This window comes from Triplophysa rosa, linkage group LG7, assembly GCF_024868665.1.
Source record: "Triplophysa rosa linkage group LG7, Trosa_1v2, whole genome shotgun sequence".
Taxonomy (NCBI): domain Eukaryota; kingdom Metazoa; phylum Chordata; class Actinopteri; order Cypriniformes; family Nemacheilidae; genus Triplophysa; species Triplophysa rosa.
In genome coordinates, this window is record NC_079896.1 from 12589884 (window position 1) to 12614649 (window position 24766).

General features: G+C 41.9%; 1 protein-coding gene across 1 annotated transcript in view; it reads left to right on the forward strand.

Annotated features, from left to right (window-relative positions):
* The window catches only part of oca2 (oculocutaneous albinism II), a 131228-nt gene extending 117134 nt beyond the window's left edge, over nucleotides 1-14094 (forward strand). The window contains exon 24 of the mRNA XM_057338256.1: nucleotides 13372-14094. Within this exon, the coding sequence (XP_057194239.1) occupies nucleotides 13372-13459 (88 nt within the window). The 3' untranslated portion in view covers nucleotides 13460-14094. The remainder of the gene's footprint in view (nucleotides 1-13371) is intronic.
* Nucleotides 14095-24766: the final 10672 nt, after the last annotated feature.

The following is a 24766-nucleotide window of genomic DNA, read 5'->3' on the forward strand; positions in this document are numbered from 1 at the left end:
TATCCTCCAGCCGTCTCAACCTCGAGGGAAGAGAGGGTGACAGAACTTTGTTTGACGTGAAACGTGCCGGGAAGGGGAGTTCCAGGTCTTACAAAGTTCCTCATGCACTTCCGGTAAACACGGCACTGGGGGCGGGCGCGGCTTGGAGCCACGCTCAAACCCGAGGCGCCATGTAGCCAGCCGCGAGCGCCGGGAGAGGCAGTGCGGGCACTGCAACCCAACACTCACGGTGGCCTGGGAAAGCATGGCCGACATCTCGACATCAGCTTTTTCCTGGGCTCGACCCCCCGAGGGAGGGAGCCCGAGGAATCGTCGGAGTCGGATGGCAGTACGTCACCCCCCGATGCTGCAAGAGAAATCTCATCATCACGCATCGTGTCCGAATACGTGATTGAGGAATAAGACGGCGGACCGTCTTTTTGGGGAACGGTCAGACGAGCGAGATGAGGTGTGAACGGTCCGTGAGCCGTGTCTGGCGGATTATCGCTCACAGTAATCCTCATATCACCCTCGCTGCTTGCCATAGCGGACGGCAGGGCCGTAGTCCTGCCTCCACGGAACGGGGAGCAAACGAGGTGGTGGCTGAGTCCCGTGGGAACACAGCCACCTGTGACGCAACGTCTGAATCGTCACTGAATCGTATCCACAACGTCTGCCCCAGCGTACTGGAAGCAGGCATTGTGTCCGTCCCCCTCCTCGATGAGTGTGTTGCACCCATGAGAACAGCGGGACAAGCCACGCTGGAGAAATTTGCTCCTTTAGAAAAGGAAATTTGCTCGAACACCTCCGGAACTGCCGAGACGCCCAGAGGAGAGTCACTGCAGGAAGGGACCGTCCGCTGTCCACGTCGTAGATTCCAGCAGAAAGAATGATCACCCAGATCGTAGAGAAGCTCACCAGATGCATAGGCTCTGAAGAACAAAAGGTGAATGAATGAGCACGCCGGCTTCCCTCTTATACCCGGACATCCAGGGAGGAGCCCGGCATGCAAATTTCATTCGCCGATTTTCATTGGCCTTTTCTAAATACTCAGAAGATGATAGGTTCTCAAGACAAACCCCATTCTGTCGGTTCGACACAACGTTGAGAGACCGACAGAAAGGGAACCCAAATGCAGGCAGGCAATGAAGGGTTTAACAAAACACTTTATTGACACAAAAACGGAAACAAAAACACCCACAATGGGGAAAAACTGATCTATAACTAAAATATAAACTGAAACAAAACACTTCCCACGAGGGGGAAAAAACAAACTAACAAAACAACCAGCGACACAACATCTTAAATAAACAAGAAATGTAAAACTAGACAAGGTAAGACAATGGTATCCGGGAGTAAGGAAAAACAAGAAGCACATGACCATTGAGTGAAACAAAAGACAAGGCACAAGGTACAGGTACACAGAACGTCATACTCAGAACAATCCACGAGCACAGGACAAAGAAACAAGAGGGTATTTAAAGGGAACACAAACGAGGGATAACGACACGGGGCAGCTGTGGGTAATCAAACACTCAGGGAAAGATAACAAGGAAACGAGAGGAGCGGGGCCAATGACGAGACACTGGAGAGAACGTATATTATTGTCAAAAGGACAATAATATGTTTCTCTCCACACATAACCAAAGGCTTTGCCATGGCTCTGCTACAGGACCAAGAAAGACATGACTAAATGAAGCAGAGCCATGACATGATTTATTCATGATACAACACAGCTTCCCCTAAGTTACCTTGTTTGCTTACTTAGCTACACTTTAATGCTCGTTACCTGATCAAATGTATTAACGTTACTGGATGATCGATCAGCGCGTCAATGACGCTCCTGTAGCGGCAGCTGCCTTGTTTTAAATGTGAGCGGTTGACAGCTCAGTCAAGTTCAGAAACATGGCAGAATATGTCTACGTGCAGGTTACTGCGCACGCCATCACCGAATTAATGCTAATTGGATAAAACGGTATCGCCTAGCACACCAAAGTAATAAGCAGAGAGGATGCGGAAGATAAAAGTTCACACATAAAAGTTAGCCTATTGTCAATTGTCATATTAAAAAATATAAATGTGACGCCAAATATAACGTTACTGTTGTGAATCACTGCTGTTGTTCATTCACTTGTCCGAGTGAAAATAAAGAAATGCTTGTGGAAAACATTGTCGAATAATTTACTTAAATGTCGCAAAGAACAACCTGTCTCAAAATATGACGACCTAAAGACATTGTCGCTGCAAAACAGTTCTAAATTACAGTAACATGGGCCTTAACATTAGCTAAACATATATGAACGAGAAATAATAAAAATAACGATAATATAAAACATTTAGAAGACAATTAACGTTAACTTTAAAACCTGCTTGTATGGATGATACCGCTCCCTCAGAAACCATCCCTCAAATGGCAGGCTTCTCGTTCATACACATTGACAAATACTTTGATATATAAACAATATACAAGAGCAATTCTCTGTCTAGAAAATATCAAACTAAATATAACTAAAATAAGTTGCCATTCACATTTTTTTAAAGTACTTAGAAAAATATTGCGAAATGACACCAACTTGGATTGTTCAGTTGCACTTATAAAGATTATTAAGAAACTTAAGTATTTATAACAACGTAAAAAACGTAGAATTTATTTGAGTAATCAGTGTAAATGTAACAAACATTACATTTTAGTATTTACTTATCTTAATCAATACATGCACAACTTAAATACCGCTTTAGTTTTTACCCAACATTTTCAAGTTCACACATCAACTAACTTTTTTATGTAGAAAGACTTTAGTTTTTTAAAGAAAATTTACTACCCCAAAAATACTTTTTTCAGTGTATAGTGCAATATGTGTTAAAATGTACTGTGATACATGCAAAACAGTTTGTACAGCGAATATGAACCATATCTACATTACATTGATTTGAATGAAACTGCAGTCTCAATGTAACTGTAAGACATGTAATAAAGGTGCAATAAAAAGTAATACAAAAACTTATGCTTTAAGACTGTGCTGTATAAATTATATGATGTCATTGAAACATTTCTCAAAGATTGAACTGAGATTATCAAAGTTATTCTACTGCTTCATACCCAATTTCTAAAGCTATACTTAACCAAAATAATTGAGCTATTGGCCTGTAATTGTTGAGAAGTGAGCCATTTGAATTCTTCTTTTTTTTCAAAGCATGTCGTGCTGTAACCACTTTCCCTAACCTTTGTGCAATCGCTTTTAGACTTAGTCATGATTGCCGCCCATTGAGACATTTTATGATCAAAGTTTTTTGCTATTACCAGGCTGTAATAAGACCCTCTCTATGTCAAATTATATCATGCTCCCATTTGTCTGAAGGCCCGTAAGAGTCATGGCCACAGAGGGATTCTTGTTAGAGATCAGAATACATGCTAATGGATTTTCTCTGCAACGTTCATTTAGGAGCAAATAAAAAAGGCTTTGCAAAATTCATGCTGATTTTTCAGCGGCTGGACCGTTAATGTGCTTCGCTTCTAAAAGCTGTCAATCTCCAAGTCTCATGTGATAGCATGTGTGCGGTTTAGGGGGAGAACAGCCCTGGCAAGTGATTAGGATCCCATTATTGCAGATAGGTAGGACCTAGATTGGTGCTATTTATAGCTCTTTCTGTAGAGTCACATTGGGAGCATGATGGATGCTGTCAGAATTCTGTAATTAAGGGAGGGTGTTTAAGTGGCACACCTGGGTGTACAGATTTAGAGTACGAAGAGAAGATCTGTGCCATAGACAAATGAGAGAGAGTGAAAGTTCAGAGAAACACATGTAGCTATTTGTACCAACTTTAATAAATGAATAATTGAATTATAAATAATATTAATAATAAAAAAGAATAACACATTTTGTAGATATAAAGTCAGAATGGTTTTAAGATTACAAGAATGCTTTTATATAGGCTCTATAGAATACAATGATGGTTTAAGTGAAGATCTTTTAAGAAAGGGTGCTTATCCTCTCCTAACAGCAATCACTGTAATATGTGGGATCATTTAACTGAAATACTGTATATTTACAAATGCTTATGTGTTTTTAAAATGTTTCGTTTTTATGTAATAAAGTTACAGTCTCTAGTTACTGTACAAACCTGCTGCAGTTGTTAACTGTAATGTTTCTTTAAAGTAGCCTATGCTATTACAATTATTGGGATGGTGTTTAATTTCTTCTATTTGTTATAATGAAAGGCAAAATCTATTTATTAGTAATGTTTAGCAGAAGACAACAATTCAATTTCATGAAGTGATGATCACTTGTAAGCACTTGAGTATCACTTGAAGTATAGTTACTAAAAAATGCTGCCATAAAGGGATAGTAACCAACAATAAACATTCTGTCATCATATATTCATCCTCATGTCATGCAAAATATAACACTTTCTTTTGTGGAAAATAAGTAAAGATTTTTTGAGAAATTTCTTAGTGGTTTTTGTGTTCGTACAATGGAAGTCAATGAGGGCAAATGTTGTTCGGTTACCAACATTCTTAAAAATATCTTCTTTTATGTTCTGCAGAAGAAAGAAAGTCATACAGGTTTGAAATGACAAGAGACTGAGTAAATGATTAAAGAATTTTCATTCTTGTGTGAACTATCCATTTAAGTGTTAACTGTATTTAAAGAAGTTAGTCAAAAATGTGAATGCTATTTGTACATTCTAATCTCATTGTTATTGTTTATGTTTTAGTTTTGTTCTTGGAAATGAAAAAATATTCTACACAGAATGACAGATTGTGATATATTGATGGGAAATCTACAGTTCATCTTTAGTTTAGATAATCTATGAAGCTTTAAATAAGAATAACATGGAATATTAATGAAAACAGTAAATCTAAATAATATTTGTAAATCTCTGAACCTCCTTCCCCATATTCCATGCCACTCTTTAAAACAAATGCCTATGCAACTTTCTTTTCTTTTTCATATTCAGAAACATTCATCCTGTTTTCCACTCCAAAAGAATCTCTTTGCTCCATCTGTTGGTGTGTATATACTTACATTTCTGTGCTTACACAGATGAGAGAAGCATTTGTGTGTGTGTGCCCGTGTGTGTGTAACCACGGGTAATCATGGCCTATTGTACAAACAAACCCAGAGCTTGGATTTCAGTATCATGCCAAACCACTTTGGCCTTCACAATCCACCATGTGCCCCCTAACACTGGATAATGGTGTCTGTCCAATGACAAACCATCTGGTGTCCCTATTGAAGAGTACAGAATGATGGGTATGGCATTTATAATGAGGTCTGAAATATAAGGCATAATAAGACTCGGATGCTGACCTTAATTTCCACTCAGTAATTTATCTTTGTGTGACTTTGAGAAAGCGTTTGCTTTACTCGATCTGAAAGAAACAGTTAACTCAAAAATTGAAACGGCTGTCATAATTTACTCATGATTGTTTATAACCCAACTTTCTTTCCCTTTCTGTCGGTCTCTCGACGTTGTGTTGAACCGACAGAATGGGGTTTGTCTTGAGAACCTATCATCTTCTGAGTATTTAGAAAAGGCCAATGAAAATTGGCGAATGAAATTTGCATGCCGGGCTCCTCCCCGGATGCTAATTCATTCACCTTTTGTTCTTCAGAGCCTACGCATCTGATGAGCTTCTCTACGATCTTTGGTGATCATTTTTCTGCTGGAATCTACGACGTGGACAGCGGACGGTCCCTTCCTGCAGTGATTCTCCCCTGGGCGTCTCGGCAGTTCCGGAGGTGTTCGAGCAAATTTCCTTTCTAAAAGAGCAAATTTCTCCAGTGTGGCATGTCCCGCTGTTCTCATGGGTGCAACACACTCATCGAGGAGGGGGACGGACACGATGCCTGCTTCCAGTACGCTGGGTCAGACGTTGTGGATACGTCCTGCCCGCACTGCGGGCGGTGATGATTCAGACGTTGCGTCACGGGTGACTGTGTTCCCACGGGACTCAGCCACCACCTCGTTTGCTCCCCGTTCCGTGGCGGCAGGACTACGGCCCTGCCGTCCGCTACGGCAAGCAGCGAGGGTGATATGAGGATTACTGTGAGTGATAATCCGCCAGCCACTGGCTCACGGACCGTTCACACCTCGTCTCGCTCGTCTGACCATTCCCCAGGAGACGGTCCGCCGTCTTATTCCTCAATCACGTATTCGGACACGATGCGTGATGATGAGATGTCTCTTGCAGCATCGGGGGGTGACGTACTGCCTTCCGACTCTGACGATTCCTCGGGCTCCCTCCCTTGGGGGGTCGAGCCCAGGAAGAAGCGGACGTCGAAATGTCAGCCATGCTTTCCCGGGCTGCCGTGAGTGTTGGGTTGCAGTGCACTTTCCCGGTGCTTGCGGCTGGCTACATGGCGCCTCGGGTTTGAGCGCGGCTCTAAGCCGCGCCCGCCCCCAAGCCGCGCCCGCCCCCAGTGCCGTGTTTACCGGAAGTGCATGAGGAACTTAGTAAGACCTGGAACGCCCCTTTCCGGCACGTTTCACGTCAAACAAAGTTCCGTCACCCTCTCTTCTCTCGAGGTTGAGACAGCTGGAGGATACGTCGTTGTCCCCCAGGTGGAGTATGGGGGGGGCTCGACCTAGACTCCCGTCCAAAGCATTTGGGGTCTCGGTTTCTCTGGTGTCGAGAGCTTACATTGCGGCGGACAAAGCTGCCTCCTCTCTCCATGCTATGGCTCCTGCCAGGCCAGGGCGTTGAGAGAGCTCCACGAGGCTAAGACCGACCCAGCGCGTATGCAGGAACTCCGCGCCGCCACCGACCTCGCTCTACGGGCGACCAAGGTGACCACGCGGGCCCTGGGTAGGACGATGTCCACACTTGTGGTCCATGAGAAACTCCTCTGGCCGATCCTTGCGCAGATGAGTAACGCTTAGAAGGTCCGCTAGCGCCCACTTACTCTCAAAAAAGGAGAGTTTCCTCTCTCTGGGTTACCACAGCCGCTCCCACCCTCTGCACGACGGTGAACGGCAAACTCGACGTTGCGTCATGGCGAAGTGCAATGTCGAGTATAAACACCAGCCCTCAGCACTCTCAGTCAGACAGTGCGTTGAGCTGCGCAGTCGCCAGGCAGGAAAAACAGCAGAGCCGATCTCCTCCCCGGGGGACCTCCCCCGGCAAGGAATCCGCACTGCTAGCCATCGAACCACCCCCCGGGGGGACGATGAAAAAGATCGTACCTTTAGTCCCCGTCTCATTTCTGGGAGCCTGTCCGGCTTCCCAGGCTGTCAGGCTGGTTAGGGAAGACGATCCGTCTCGGCTACGCGATCCAGTCACCTCACGCCCGCCAAGTTCAGGGCATCCGATATACCTCAGTCAGAGGCTAGGATGTTCCCGTATTTCGGGCCGAGGTCGCCACCCTTCTGGTGAAGGGAGTGATCGAGCCCGTCTCACCAGCCGAGATGTTCAATGGGTTTTACAGCCTGTACTTCATTGTCCCCAAGAAAGGCGGGGGGTTGCGCCCTATCTTGGGTCTGTGTGTTCTGAACAGGCACCAACACAGCTGCCTTTCAGGTTGAAACGGTGGTGGACGGGCCCCCGCCTGCGTTGGCATTTCAACTGCCTAGAGTTGTTGGTTGTGCTACTTGCATTGAGGAGGCTACTACCTCTCGTGCAGGGAAGCACGTGCTGGTCCGGTCGGACAGCACAGCTGCTGTGGCGTATTCTTTCACTCACAGCAGCTAACATGACTCGCCCGACGCCTCCTCCTCTGGAGTCAGCAGGTGATCAGCTCCCTGCGAGCCACACACATCCCAGGCGTCCTTAACCAGACAGCCGATGCGCTCTCTCGTCAGTCGACGCCTCGCGGAGAGTGGCAACTCCCTCCCCGCGCAGCCGGCTCATTTGGGGCAGTTTGGCCAGGCACAGGTGGTCCTGTTGCCTCCCCGGACTCCACCCTTTGTCCGCTTCGGTACTCCCTGTCCGAGGTACCCTCGGCACGGATGCCCTTGCGCACAGCTGGCCGCGGGACAAGCGGAAGTACGCTTCCCCCCGGTGAGCCTCATTGCACAGGTCCTGTGCAAGGCCAGGGAAGAGGAGCATCAAGTGGTACTAGTTACGCCCCGTTGGTCTAACCAGGACTTGGTTCTCGGAGCTGAGGCTCTGACAACAACTCCCCCCTGGCCGCTCCCCCTGGCGAACGGCTTCCCCAGGGGAAGGGGCACGTTACTGTCTCCATGTCTGGACGGGACGAGGAGATCCTGAGTGACCCACCCCCGGACCGGTTGGGACGTCACTCAGGCTAGGGCTAGGCTATACGCCCATAGGTGGCACCTCTTCTCGTCCTGGTGCTCTTCTCGGCAAGAAGACCCGCGGAGTTGCTCGGTCGGGTACGAGCTGTCCCGTCCTCAAGAGAGACGGGGGAGTAACCTCTCACCCTCCACACTGGGAATGTATGTAGCCGCTACGGCCGCTCATCATGACCTAAGTGCTGGGTAGCCTCTGGGACAGCACGACCTGGTTATTCGGTTCCTAAGGGGCGCGAGAGGGTGACCACCTTCCGCGCTCCGTACCCTCTTGCGACCTAGGTGGCGGGCCTCAAGAGGCCCCGCCCCCTTCGAGCCTCTCGGGGTTGCCGCTCTTTCTCAGTCTTGATAAAGAAGGCTTACCGAAAGGCGCTCACCTCCAAGAGGGTAGGGAATCTACAAGCACCCTCCGTGTCCACAGATTGCCTAGAACTTGGGGCCGGGATTCTCACGTTATCTTGAGACCCCGCCCCGGCTACGTGCCCAAGGTTCCCGCCACTCTCCCGAGAGACCAGGTGGTGAACCTGCAGGCGCTCCCCACCGGGGAGGAAGACCCAACCTATCCGTGTTGTGTCCAGTACGCGCACGGCACCTCTACTTGGACCGCATGCAGAGCCCAGAAGCTCTGAGCAGCTCTTTGTCTGTTTCGGAGGTCAGCAGGAGGGCTGTCTCCAAACAGAGGCTGGCGCACTGGATCGTGGATGCCCTCGTTAGGGCATACCGATCTCATTTCGCCCCTGCCCATTGGGGGTGAGGCACACCCCTCGTGGGCACTGGCTCAGGGCGCCTCTCTGCCTAACAACTCCGTGAGGTTCTAATACCTACGCGCGGAACCAGTGTCAGCCCGCATCCTGGCATGCCGTGGGACCGGCAGCTGGTAGGGCGTACGCCTGCGGAAGCCCTTCCCCCTCCGGGGGAGCAGTGGCGATCCCGCCTCACTTCTTTCCCCTCGGGTAAAGAACAGGCATTCCATCCATCACTAAGCACCCTTCCAGGGGACAGGCTGGGCAGAGCAGCCCTGCCCCCTTAGGCCGGGGAACAGTTGAGTTATCTCCCACATAGCTCTAACCGGACCTAGTGCTCCAGACGTGGTAACCCCCCCTCCGTGGGCTGTTCCGTCTGATGTATCCTCATGAATGGTTCCCACCTTGGCAACCCATGACCTCCCCAGGTGGACTCCCACCTTCCGGCTAACTCCTGCAGTCCGCACTTTCCTCCCATGAGTTCTCCCCTGATGGTGAGACCATGTGGTGTCTCCACTAATTCCTCCCTACGGTAGGTAGTGGCCTCTACAGCGTTTTTCCCCCAGGGGGGAATAATGCTTACCCAGTGGCCCGTACGGTGCCGGGCGGCTTCTCGCCATTTAGAGAACTAGGCCTCCGCCCGTGACGGCCGGTGATAGGGGCTTCCCAACTTTGTGTAAAGCTCTGGGTCCCCCTACCTCTCCACTGGAGGGTCATAATTCCGCGTTAGCGTCTTCGTCTGACTCGCCCAGGCCAGTCAACGTCGCTCTGCAGAGATTGTGACGCGGCTCAGTTCTGTGGCGTTTTCCATAGGAACCTCATTCTGTCGGTTCGACACAACGTCGAGAGACCGACAGAAAGGGAACGTCTTGGTTACGGATGTAACCTCGGTTCCCTGATGGAGGGAACGAGACGTTATGTCCCTCATGCCACAACACTGGCCGCCCACCCCAGCGGTCGGGGGAGGATGCTTCAGGCTCCTCAGACCAACAGGTGAATGAATGAGCACGCCGGCTTCCCTCTTATACCCGGACATCCGGGGAGGAGCCCGGCATGCAAATTTCATTCGCCAATTTTCATTGGCCTTTTCTAAATACTCAGAAGATGATAGGTTCTCAAGACAAACCCCATTCTGTCGGTTCGACACAACGTCTCGTTCCCTCCATCAGGGAACCGAGGTTACATCCGTAACCAAGACGTTTTCCCCATAGCGTCCTGCTACGCAGTACGAGTGAAGTATCGGTAGGGAACCTTGCGCATGCACACCTGCACGCAATTTTCCCTTTATAAATCTCAGATTACCTGCAAGTGTGCGTACGTGAATCAGCCTCATATCCCGCCCTGTACACGCCCATTTTTACCCATAAATAGTCAATGCAAAGCAGCTCATGAATTCTTATTCGTATATTAATAAGCCTGACATCCAATCCGCTTGTTAAGCCTGACGTCACGCACCATTATGGACGTATACCGTTTCCGGGTTCAACCTATCAGATTCCATAGAAAAATAACAAAAATTTATGTAAAACCCCCGATCCTTTATCTCCGTAACGAAATCACAAATGGCCACACATGAGATTCACTGAGATTTCCATATTAATAATTGTTATAATTATTGTTATAATTATATTAAAGCCAATGAAGGTCTCTGCAGCATTTATATGTTTACAGCATTTAGACTTATCATTTACACCTCATTAAAATCACATCATTAATTAGTGGTGTCCTTCGCTTGAGATAAAATTTGAAGACATAAATGTTAGAGACGAATGTTTCTTCATTCCGATTTTGTTATGAACATAGTTAGAACCGATAACAAGGACATTTAGAGTAACGATTGTGCAAGAGTTTAATGGCTGTATTTCCAGACTTTGACATTAGATGATTATGCAGGAAAATATATTTAGCTATTTATTTACACTGTGTTATTTGATGCTGTCCTATATTCTATGCAGTCGGATCATCTCCTCCTCATGCGCTCATAGTGTGATGGTGAGACAGCGCTGATTAAATATTTAGATTGAATTTTTATTTAAGATTTGAGTTTGATTTTACAAGAGCTGCATGAAACAAGTATCACTCAATACAAGCGCAAATAACTCTGCAGATTTAATCTTCGTGATAATGAGGATATTTAAGGTCAAATTAAATGTGTGAGGGATTAATGCTTATAATCATTTTTATCACACCTTTTGCAATCTAACTTGAGTTCACTAACTCACCATCGGTGTCGCCAAACTGCTCTGTCTCCAAAATGTCCGTACGCATGGGTCAGAGTTTGCGTGAAGGTGTTCACATTTTTCTGTCAAGTTTGTTTTTATAAATCCAACGTCAAATCTTTTGCGTGGGAAGTGGCGTACGCCTCTTTCGGGGCATGATTTGTGCATACGCAATGGTTATAAATAAGGCCCCTGGTTTGGGAAACAAAATAATGTACGTAGGTTATGATTATCATGATTTGGAACATGGGGAAATGTGGCCTGTTTATTTTCTCGTCCACTCGATTATTCACACCACCATTAGTTTTCCCTCCATCTGCCTGCTTCTTTCTTACTGCTGGTCTGAGCTTGTTGATCTCTCTATGCCCCAAATGTTTCATATTTACCCATGCACTCAATTTCCACCGGGCTGCTGTAGGTATGTGCTTGACCTAAATGGATATCCAGGGCTTTCATCCTCACAAGTGCGCCATCCGTTCAAAAGCTTCCTCATTTTATTCATTCCAGAATCTCTTACTACTGGACATTTTACTCAGGGAACAGGACCAGATTCTTTCATGAACTATCAGCGACATAAACAGAACTGAAATTATTAAAATTGCATGTGGATATTGAAGTTGGGTGAAATGGAGAGAGGAGAGTAGATAGTGGGGGAAACAAACAAGAAACAGATTGGTATATAAAGGTGTAATGTGTTATGCACCACTTCTGCCACTGAATAGAATTACCTAAAATAATTACTGCTTTTCATTCAAGCTACAACATAGCATTTGCAATGCCAAGGCTGTGGTGATAAACAATATGGGAAAGAAACATATCAACGATGCATTTACTTTAAAGCAAACATATCAACAATGCATTTAATGTAAAAAATGTCACCTATTTCTTCTTAAAAACTTTATTTCAAAAGACGCCTTAAATGTTTTACTTAAATCAAACAGGCTTTACAAGTCATTTAAATAATATTAAAATGACTTAAAAACCTTTTTTGTATGTTGTACTTACAACTTTCAACTTAATTCACAAGTCAGTTTAATAGAATTTAAGATGCAATGTGGAGATTTTAGCGGCATCTATTGGTGAGGTTGCAAATTGCAACCAACGGCTCACTTCCTCCCTTTTGAAGCACTATGGTGGCTGACACAGGACAAAGATGTCGTCACGATTTCTCTTCTTTGCCAAATGAGGTAACGTTTACGAAACACACTTTGTCAAGCAGTTTGTCTGTTTAGGGCTACTGTAGAAACAACATGACGAATTCTGAGGTAATAAAAACATAGCCCTTCATTATGTAAGGTCTTTATACACACCAGAAGACATAGTTATATCTATTATATTTCATTTCTGTTAATAGATCCTCCTTAATCCAACACATTGCTCCTTTAAATTCAAGTGACTTGTAAAGACAATTTTATTTAACCTAAAAATATATATATTTTAAAGTTGAATCTTTCAAAGTGTGCATAGTTGAATGGATGGAGAGGTGTAGTATAATCCTCATGGGTGGATGAAATGCATCACATTGAACTTGAAGTCATAAGGGCACTGCTGCATGCTGATAGAATGTAGAGATTATGCCAGTGTCCGCTTGTAATTACAATTGTAATTCCACTCTCCAGATGGATGTCTACACGTGAGTGCATAAAAGACTGTCCGCATGTCTCTGATATTTGCAGCTTTGAGGAAAGCAGCTTACTCTAAATGGGGGGGAGACGCGTATCATCTGTCTATCGTATCTTCATCCTTTGACTCTGCCGTTAATGCAGATCGTACTCTAATGCTGTTGTCCTCAGCTTTTTCATAATGTTTAAAGATTCACCCCTTAATACCGTTTCGATGATGCTGGTAATGTGCCAGCCGCACTCCGCAGCAGGAAACTGCTGGGACCCCCGCTGTTCCGAATCGAACCCTGCACACACAAACAAATGCGCCACAGAGGGGGAGAATGTGAAACCGCTCGATTCAGCTGTTAGATAGATGTCGAGGGATGAACATTGGTGTGGGACACAAGAATATTTGTATTCAGGTCTTTCCAAGAGAAAAATGAAAACCCCAGCACATCACATTGTGATCTACACCCCAGAAGCAACATTTTGAATTCTCCAGTTTACCAGAACGAGATGCTCAAAATGAGGTTCAGTTTATGTAAAGAATTCTTGATGTGTTCTGGTTCACAGGCTGGGCTTCCCCATGATGCTGATGACCTGCACGATAGGAATGTGCTACCTGCTTGCAACTCACATCGGATTTCGTTGGAACACCTAAGTGTTGCCTTACACACCAGGGACCAAAGAGACCTCATGTCCTTCTGCTAGTGTGTGTACTGTATGCGTGTGGATGTGTGGTTTTGAACACATTGGATCTTATTTGAAGGACTGAGGAATCCGTCCTAAGACTGGAGTTAACATGCAGAGGTACAGAGATGATAGATTATGGGAAGATCTGCACATGTGCTGATTTCTCACAAACTGTCATCAGTGTTACACATTGTTCAGTGGTGCTACACATACTTTTCGATAATGGTACATATGCGGTGAGTGATGTGATTTTCGAAAAGCCTGCTTATATTTGTCAATAGGAGCAACTAACAAGAGGATACTAATGAGGATACCATTTTGTGTGTGGGGGAGGGGGAGTGTATTTATTGATGCATAGATACAATGTATTTATTTTTTAGGCATATCCTGAAAGACCTTCAATAAATAAAAAATGTATATCCTTTAAAGGTGGGGTGCTACAGTGTTTCATGCATTCTGACTTCTGTACAATGTTAAACGTGCTGGCTTCTCATGCTTGACATGGTCAACTTGTCAAAAAACGAGTTGGGGATATGACGTAGTATTTATGTGCTCGATACACTCCCCCAGCACTAGTATAGGTTTCGGAACGTTTTTTTCAAACATGAAAATCTGTTTCGTAACAACTTTTCTTAGTCCCTTATTGGACAATTCACCCGTAAAAGCACGCCTACGCGTCAACCTGCCAGAGTGAGATGGAAGAGCATGCCCACGCATCAACCAGGGAGAGCAGGAGCATGCGCACACGTCAAGGGAGAGCACTGCTTCCGCGAAGTTCAGCTGTGTTTGTTTGTTCACTGCATTTCGGTAAGGAATGTTATATAAACGGTGGATATAATGCTCGATTTGGAGATCATTTGAAACTGCTAGATGGAGCGGTCTCGGTGCTAAAAGATGCCAGGTATGAACTGCACGCGGTAAGTGAAACAGCTGTATATGTATTTTATAAATGTGATCAAACTAAATACTCTTTGAAAATACAAATTATGCAATACTACTCTATAGGTACTCAAGATTAATATGAGATTGGCAGAAACTGCGTGTGTTACATTGACTTTAAATCATATACATTCAGATAATCTAAAATAATAATACATGTAGGCACTCGTTTCGGTATAGATTTGCTTTCATCAAAATGATAAAGATTTGATATAAAGTGAAGTCCAAATGTCTGAGACTGCATTGAAAATTTAGAAAACATTAAACAAATTATGAGGTGAAAAAAGATAAGAAAATATGTCAAATGAATTAAAGGGATAGTTCAGCCAAAAATAAAAATTCTGTCATCATTTACTGTTGTTCTGTAAATGTCTTCTTTGTCCTGATCAACATAGAAAAGGTATTTGGAAGAATGCTTGTAACCAAACAGTTCTTGGACCCCATTGACTACCATAGTAGGAAAAACAACAACGGTAGTCAAAAACGCCCCAGAACTGTTTGCTTTCCTACATTCTTCAAAATATCTTCAAAATATAAAGAAAAATTTTCCTACTATGGTAGTCAATGGTGGCAAGAACGTTAAGATTCTTCACTATTTTGGGTCCCCAATCAAAAGGAAAACATTGTTTTGACAATGGCCATGCTAATTTCTTTGCTTCAATGGACAATGTGACCTTTCGTAGAAACAAGTACGAAAGTACACAAGTAAGTTTTTTGGTCACACTTCAGTATAGGGGGCAATTCTCGCTATTAACAAACCATTAACTACAACTTTTTCCCCAATAAACTGTTAATTTGTAGTTTATTAATAGTTAGTAAGGTAGTTGTTAGGTTAAGGTAGGATTAGGGATGTAGAGTATGGTCATGCAGAATATGTGCTTTATAAGTAATAAACAGCCAATATGCCAATAATAGGCATGTTAATAACAACTGGTTAATAGTGAGAATTGCCCCCTTCACTGAAGTGTTAACAGTTTTTTTAACATTCTCAAAGCATGTTGGGATGACATGAATCATCAGGTTTTGCTTGTGGTGTCAATGCTAGATTAATGCAATAATGTGTTCCCCACACAGCAAATGTCAATTTGCCAAATGTTATAACAAAGTATTTTTTTTAAATTAGGAAAAGAATGCAAAACAGAAACGTTTACTCTAGTCGTCTCAGATCTCAATGTCAAAATTTCATTTGCAACAATATTAAAATGCTTCCCTATTCATGAATATATCCCGTAAAATGATAATACATTATTAATGTACAATTTGCTAAACTCTTTAGTGTGGCTACAGTTATTATTAAAATGCAATAACGAATTAAAATGTGTATTATAAGGCATTATAAAATAAATCAGAAATACTGTTATAATCCATTATATAGGCTATGAAGAGTTTATTCCAAAAAATCTAAACAAACCAACTGCAGTTTGATTAATATTAATTGGAATGCACGATAAAAAAACATATTTGAAAATGATCTCTTTTTGGAAATAAACTCTTCATATATACATTCTAGAGTATTATGCATAAACATTAGAAAGCATTGGTTTCATGGGTGGCAGGCTATCTGATGTTAGCACTCTGGTCAGTCACTGTTTTCATTACCAAAGAAAAGGTTCAATCTGATTGCAAGGATTAAGTTTATGTAATCAGTAATGCATTAGATAGCCTGTGTTTTAATCAGCCATTCTGCCATTTTTTAATATGGCCATTTCAGCCCTGAGGATAATTCATCACTTCTAATGTATTCCATTAAAAAACCAACCTGGTAAATGAAGCATTTTAATGTGAAAAGTGCATAAATGATAAAAAAAAAGACATTTCACCTTTACTACTGCATGTTTTTGAACCTAAATCTGAGCAAAACAAGACCATATTTCAAATCCTACTTTATAAGTATTATTTATGTGTAAATACTGTAAATAATAAGCTATTGATTGTAACCTTATATCAATAAGTAGCGGAGTAGCGTCTGGGTATGCAGGTGCATATAGGCCTGGGGGATTGGGGGCCCTCATCCAAGTTTTATTCATGGCCGTACAATACTGTAGAAAATGACTAGATTACCGATCTAAGATCTGGTCTACCTATGGACATATGTGAGTGGGTCCTACCCAAGAAAAAAATGTTGAGTGTAAAAACGATGCCACTTCACTAGCAGTTTCAGTGGCGTAGTGAGTAAGATGCATGACAAGTAGTTCTGACGCTACATATGAATGCAATTGAAATCCATCTATTGCCAACTCACTCTGGTGTAGCGGTTTTAGCCAACGTTATTATATTGATGAGCAAAGCTCACCAAATATGGTTCTCCACCAGATCTTTCAAGATCATATCCATGAAATTAGTTATTTAAAGCATCAATTTTAGTCAAGGAATTAGTTTAGTTTAGTGATCAAATATACATATTTTACGGTCTCTGATTAGTAATATAAAGCATAACAATACTTGTATGCATTCGTCCAGCAAATGCCTCAATGATATTATATACTTTACATTATCTCATGGCCATAAGTAACGTGACTTTACCAAACAGGATTTAGAGCAAAGGTAGCGTAAATCGAAACACAGTAAAAGGGACCAAGTCTGTGAGCGTGAATACAGAAAACCAATCACAATGAATATATATATGGTTGTTTATTAAACTCTACTCTACATGATAACAAAAACAATGACGATCGCACAAAACAAACAAATACATGAAACACAAATGCGCTTGGAAGCACGGAGGGAGAGAGAGAGAGAGAGAGAGAGAGAGAGAGAGAGAGAGAGAGAGAGGGCATGGCAGCGATTTCTGAACACCAATAAAAATCATCTTTAACAAAGAGGCACAGACTTAACGCAGCTATTCTAGAAATAGAAACGGATACTTGCAAGCTCTGTGCTGGACCGATATCCGTATGCGCGTGTAGAGATGGAATTGTTCAAAAGGTTTCAGAAGGCAAGTCCTGCCGAAAGTTGCGGGCCTCGTGATCGGCCCGCATGGCTTAACCACGTGGCAGTAGAAGTCCATTGTTCCATCCCTTTCCCCAGGGGGGGAGGGCAGTCTCCAAAGAGACCGGAGGAAGGGACGAAGCCGGAAGATAAGAGAGGATGACAAGACAAGCGATTTCTTGAGAGCAGGCTCGATATTTAACCTCATGAGAGGGCATGCCCACCTGAGTTTGAATCGACCAATCAGAGTTGAGCAGGGAAGAGGTTCTTTGTCCACTCAACAGCTAATTTGCATCTTTATGACCTCCTGGCAACTTTACAAAATATCATTCCCAATTATAACATAATGAAAAGAAAGTGTTCTATGGTCACACAATGTATATATACAAGGAGGAATTGTAAAGACAAATATTTAGATATCAAAAATGGACAGGTTTGAATTGTAACAAATCATGATTCATTCAGATGGAACGCATACAAACAAAGCCTGAATTAAACTTGTATATCTAACTGTGACAGACTATTTAAAATGGCACGAGCACCAAAACACAACCTAGATAGTTAGATATATGTATAGAAAAGGACAGTTTAATCACATAAGTTCCTATTGTCAGGGACATTTCTCTGGTTAGCCTCAGATGTTAAGTTAGAGATGAGACAGAGACTTCTCACCAATGCTTTGAAGCATATGGGTCGTAAATTTCCAACAGAGAGACAAAACGTTATCAAAACTCTAAAACCAGACCCCTGGAGCCAGGTTTTTGCTATGGTCTTTTGATGATGATAGCAAAAGAAATCAGGACAAAAGGGAGTGGGGGTTGATGGCTCTTCTTTCAATGACTCCGACCATTTGGCTTATGCTAGATTCTCTCCACTGGGATGGATGGGCCCCGGTAAAAAGTTCTTGCATATGGGCCCGGACCTGACTTGCTACGTCATTGATCAATGTATTTACGTTTTAACTGATCATGCTATATTGCACTGTACCTGTTAACTTTATATGAGAATAGTGATGTGTAAAATAATATAATTGCCCATTTTTCTAATCACTGTTTATTAATAATTCTTTATTTTTCCCCTCTGATATAAATCTTGATGACGTCATGTTGATGATGTTTGATTGGATGCTTGTACATGTCTGTAATTATGCACTAACAACTGTACAGTAAAAACATGTACTATCTCAGCTACACTTGAAAATATGATTCACTGGCTTTTGGAATATTACACGCATTACTTACATACAGTATCTGAATGTTGAAGCACATCAAGTAATACACTTGTGTGGTTTGTGTATTAAGTCTCCTGGTTTTCTGCATCTCAGTCATGCATGGAAAGCAACAGTGTATCTATGATTAAATCTCTCAGGCACATACTGCCTTCAATTTAATCTAGGAAGAGACAAAAACATGCAATGTGTTCATTAAGATAACAAATGTTTCATACATTTAATCAATACTGATTGCAGGGCAAGCTATTAGAGCTAATATCAATCCCTGCATTACAATCACTTTATTGGTCATCATTATACTCTCATTATCATCAAACTGACCAGAGATCAGATTGCTGCAAAATAAACAATACCAAGTTGTTTTATTATTATGGCGTTTCCTACATGCAACGTCAATGATGTTCAAAGTAAATTTTTTCCTCACGTCCGCTATTCTCTGTGTGGCTTTACAGTGACGCAAGGAATTGTGGGTAAAGCAGAATTTTTCTTAAATTCTAATTTGCTCTTTTGTTTGCGAATGACTTTTTCTGCACATCATCATTGAGTGTAGTTAAGCATGCATATCACCAGCCTGCTACAGATGAATTGCTGGCATGTTGGAGGTTGAGGAAATGAAATTGGCAGAGAGGTACTGATTACTGTACCTTCAGCTCCATGAAATGTCACTGGCAATGCTGGGCAGTGGAGCATTCAATCTGAAACCACAATGCTTCTGCTTTTTACCTTGTTTCCGTGAATGCCTACAATTACAATTTCCCAAAGGCCAAAGTGTGTTTTTCGTAACACTTCAAATAAGGTTCCAGTTGGTAACATTTGTTAATGATGTTAAATCGATAGTTCACCCAAAAATGAAAAGTCTGTCATCATTTACTCACCCTAGGGTTGTTTTAAACCTGTATGAATTTCTTTGTTCTGATGAACACAAAGGAAGATATTTGGAAGCATGTCACTTTACTCACCCACCCACTTTACTCACCTTCGAGTTGTTCCAAATATGTATAAATGTCTTTGTTCTGATGAACACAGAGAAAGATATTTGGAATAAAGCTTATAACTAGACAGATTTTGCCCCCCATTGACAACCATAGTAGGAAAAAATACAATGGTAGTCAAAAGTGCCCCAGAACTGTTTGCTGTCCTACATTCTTCAAAATGTCTTGTTTTGTGTTCAACAGAACAAAAAAATGCTAAAGTTTTTGGGTTAAGTATACCTATAATCACTTAGTAAATTATATGTGTACAATAAACAAGTAAACATGCAACTCACATTACTTACGTTAGACGCTATTGGATAACATTAATCAGTATATAACTACATGAGAATTGTTTCCTTCATTCCGGTTTCTAACATGCACTTTTCACAATCCAATCAATTTCGAATGCATAAGAAAAAGTCCCACCCATTTTTTAAAGCTTTTAATCTAGTGTATCTTGTTTTACAAAAAAATATTCACATTGTGAAAACATCAAACATATTACATCTAAGACATAAATCTAGGACATTGACATGTCATACTTAGAAAACAAATGACTTTTTCAAACAGTTTGACAAAAACAGTTTGTTTTAATTCCTACATTGTTACCTCCAGTTAACAGAAACAAAACTATATGTGACCCTGGACCACAAAACCAGTCTAAAGGCTTGTCCACACCAGGACGATATTCGCACGCGTTTATCGTCTACGTGTAACGCCTCGTGACTAAACAAAGGGCGCCAATGTGAGTGTGCACATCGATACGCAAAACACCAGGCATCAAAATCTGGCCGACCAATGAGACTTGGTGGCGTTCAAGCACAAAACGGTCTTGCAGAGCACTGAGTGACGAAGAGGATGCAAGATGAATTGTTCTTCTGTGTGGCAAGCGAGTGTCAGAAGCATAAAGTTGAGCAGCGCCACCTTGTGTACCAGGGAATTTCTGTTTTTCATTAAGTGCTATCTATGTCAGGGAGTGAATTTGCACGTTCACTCGGCTCATCGCCAGTGAAAATCGTTTAGGTATGAATGCCGAAAAACGTCTCGAAATACGCTGGCGATAAGTGCGTGCGATTATCGTCACAGTGTGTATAAGCTTTAAGGGGCCGATCAGACAGAACGCATTTTTTGCTGTTAGATGCACCTCTTTTGAATTGTTTTCAGTTGGCAGGGAGCTGCTTATGCGCGCCTGGTGCCTCGTGTTTTTGGAAAAAAAATCAATTCAAAGTTGAACTCAAACGTCAAAGGTTGAGACAAAAGGTTGACAAGCGGTTGACGTCATGCGCCTTTTTCCCATTGTCCAATCAAATGAAAGGAGAGGCGGGTCTTCAGTTGTGGTGACAAAACTTTACAGTTGCTTGAAACGTCCAGAGAATGCAATACAATGTTGAAGGAGAAACTTGTGCTGAAGCAGGTTAACCGAGCAAGGTCAGAGCAAGCGCCTTTTGGTTTTACCTGTTTTAGTTTCTGCTAATATGACAGTTAACAGCAACTAGATTGCTCGCGCTATAATCCTTGACTGACAGGGCAGCTGATTAATGTCAATGTCACTTTTATTTATATAGTACTATATATAGCATTTTAGGTGGTTAGGTGATTAGGTGGTTGCATAGCAACGTAAAAAAACCGCAGCGCGCTCAACAAAAAAGGAAGTGCAGTGCAACATGTTTTCAAACAGAAAAAGCGCGTTCTGTGTGATCGCCCACTTAAGTGGCACTGGAATATTCGTGGCAATAGCCAACAAAACATTGTATGGGTAAAAATGATTGGTTTTTCTTTGATGCCAAAAATCATTAAGATATTAAGTAAAGATCATGTTCCATGAAAATATTTTGTAAATTTCCAACCGTAGATATATCAAAACTTTATTTTTGTGAGTGGATGCAGCAAAATTGCTAACAAAAATGCCCGGAAACGAGCTTACAAACGTCTCTCTCTGCTGCCCGCTCTTTGGGAATTACCCACTCAAGATTGGTAGGCTTCTATGTAAAGCATAGAATTTCATCTACTCTCCACAACATCATTACAGCGGTAAAGCAACAGACCTGTTGACAAAACAAACCTGTTTCTTCTTAGCAACAGCCTGCTACCGCGTCTCTGATTACCACTTGATTTGGTGATTTTCTCAATATTTCGATTTTTTACACCATCAGATTCCAGAGTTTTAAATAGTTGTATCTCGGCCAAATATTGTCCTATCCTAATAAACCATCAATGGGACGCTTATTTTTTTCAGACTTAGGATGATATATTAATCAGAATTTCGAAAAATTGACCCACATGACTGGTTTTGTTGTCCAGTGTCCCATATTTAATATTTTTGCACAAATGCAAAACCTCCCTTTGGGGAAATGCATAAAAATGCTATAAAATATGTGATGCTTTCAAAATGGTAAAAATGCAGAGTGTCCTTTGAGGGTTAATGTTATGGGGCCCTATTTTCACAATCTAAGCACATGGTTTAAAGCGCATGGCGCAGGTGCACTCAGGACGTGTCCGAATCCACTTTTGCTAATTTATTGACGGGAAAATGGTCGGCGCACCCGGGCGCATGGTCTAAATGGGTTGTCCCGATTCTCTTAATGAGTAATGGGTGTTTTTTGGGTGTAACGTGCAGTAAACCAATGAGAGTCTCATCTCTCATTCCCTTTAAGAGCCAGTTTCGCTCACGCCATGCCGGATTCGCTACTTACAAGACGGAATTTGCAAGAGCAAAGACTGGACACATCTCTAGAGAGGAAACGCATCTGTGTGAGGTTAAAGCTACATGACAAGCCGGATTTTTATCTTTATGTACACAATAATAATATTTTACATTGTAATCCATTTATTTTTTATATTTGACATGTTTGTGTGCTGCTGCGCTTCCCTCTGTGTAATAAGTAAAGCGAAAGCGCATTGTATGTGGACCGGCCCAGAGGCACATTTTCTACTAATGCGCTCTTTTTTTTTTGCGTTTGTGCATGAATGTGTACAGTTTTCCATACAGTACATTGTGAGGACCAAATTTCCTTTTACTTTTAAGGTCAGAGAGTGTGTCAGGTTGTTCCGTTTGAAACTATATATGTAAAAAAACAAGTCTGTGAAAGTCCTCATTTAGACAGATAAGTAAACATGTACAGTATGTGAGGCTGTGGGCTTTATATAGAATGCTCTAAACGGTAAGTCAGTTCCCCTCTGACTCAGTGTCTGGATAAAGCATACTGGGCTAAACAGTTGCACATATGGCATGATAACACTTCTGGCATGGCAACATCTGCCAAGCATTTGTAGAATCCACTGTTTATGTATCAGCCACCTAGCGCATTAGCAATCTGACATATTTACTTTCTTGTAGTATCACTGTGACATCTAAAATTAGAATATCTAACCCACAAGTTAAATACTAATTTAGTTTAAAATAAACATTATGATTAGGTCTCACATGTCTCTGAATAGTCGCTGAGATGTGTGATGCCGGCGTGCTGAAGGCCTTGTTTACATTTGTTCAGGTGTGTTTGATTAGAGTTGGGGCTTGTTTGGGGGACTAATCAGATATTATGGTTAGGCAACAATAATTGCTGTATATTTTTGTAGTAATATAATTATAATTCATTGCATGTGTAATTTTCCCATTTTTCTGTGATTACATTGACCATCATTATTTAATACATAATACAAATAAGAAGTATTTAATGTTCCGTTTTTTTTTTCATTGTGAAAATTGTGAATCCACTGTTTATGTATCAGCCACCTAGCGCATTAGCAATCTGACATATTTACTTTCTTGTAGTATCACTGTGACATCTAAAATTAGAGTATCTAACCAAGTTAAATACTAATTTAGTTTAAAATAAACATTATGATTAGGCTACTGTTGCTTAATTATCATTTTGAAATGTTTGCTAAAAGCCAGACTAGCTTTGGATCAGCTAGACCGGTTTGGTCAAGCTGGAAGACCAGCACTAAACTGGTAATATCTGCAAAATATCTCAGGCTGTTTAAAGTTTTTTCCTTGTACACATTAATGCAACACCTTCTTTAGGGTAGTAGGCCTACAAACCTCTGATAACGTAATTTCTTGATAGATTCTTTGAACAGTTCTGTCAGCTGGTAACATTCTAATTTCCAGCTTCCAGCTCTCTCTTCACTTTTCATCATACAAAGCAATCACTGTAACATCTCCAGTCCTACCTCACAAAATAAGACCACTGCAAAGGAAAATGCAAAAATATATAGGGCAATAGATGCAGAGAATAGCTTTTTAAAAAGAGCCATTACATTCCTGACATGTCCCAGGGTCTACAGGTGGAGATTAGAAATATGTATTAAATGGCGTATAGCAGAATTTGATGGGAAGGCAGTCTTAAAAAATAACCAGATTTACCTTTATTACTACATGGCTACTGTTGGTAATATCGTCGCTGTCGGGTGGAATCCTCGCATCTCCAAAACCATTATTTTTCAGGAAATAAAAAAAACTGCATATTTTTTGAGTTATTAAACATTGTATCGTTAAAATTTGTATTATACCTTATATTGCTATCATATACTGTTGTGTACCAACATTAACACAACATTTCACATTTCCCCAAAACCATGTTTAATCGGAGATACGAGGTTTATAACTTGGGAGCAGGGAGATACGAGATTATGCTGTCATTGATAAGAATGGTACGGACAGAGTCGTCGCTGCTGCCAAAATTGTGATCCTTTATTTTGCAGACTTTGATTCTAAATAAAGCATTTATAGTCCTGTGTTCCTGTGATGTTGCCATGTCGGTCCTTTAGGAGTTTCACAATTGTGACTCTGGACAACAAAACCAGTCTTATGGGTCAATTTTTCGAAATTGAGATTTTTACATAATCTGAAAGCTGAATAAATAAACTTTCTATAGATATATGAGTTGTTAGAATAGGACAATATCTGGCTGAGATGCAACCGTTTAAAACTCTGGGGCAGAGTTCTGAGAGCGCAAAAAAATCAAAATATTGAGAAAATTGCCTTTGAAGTTGTTAATCAGGGGCACTGTGGCAGACCATCCACTCACAAAAATAAAGTTTTTATATATTTAAGGTAGGAAATTTACAAAATATCTTCATGGAACATGATCTTTACTTAATATCCTAATGATTTTTTGCATAAAAGAAAAATCAATAATTTTGACCCACACAATGTATTTTTGTCTTTTACTAAAAATGTCCGCGTGCTACTTAAGACCAG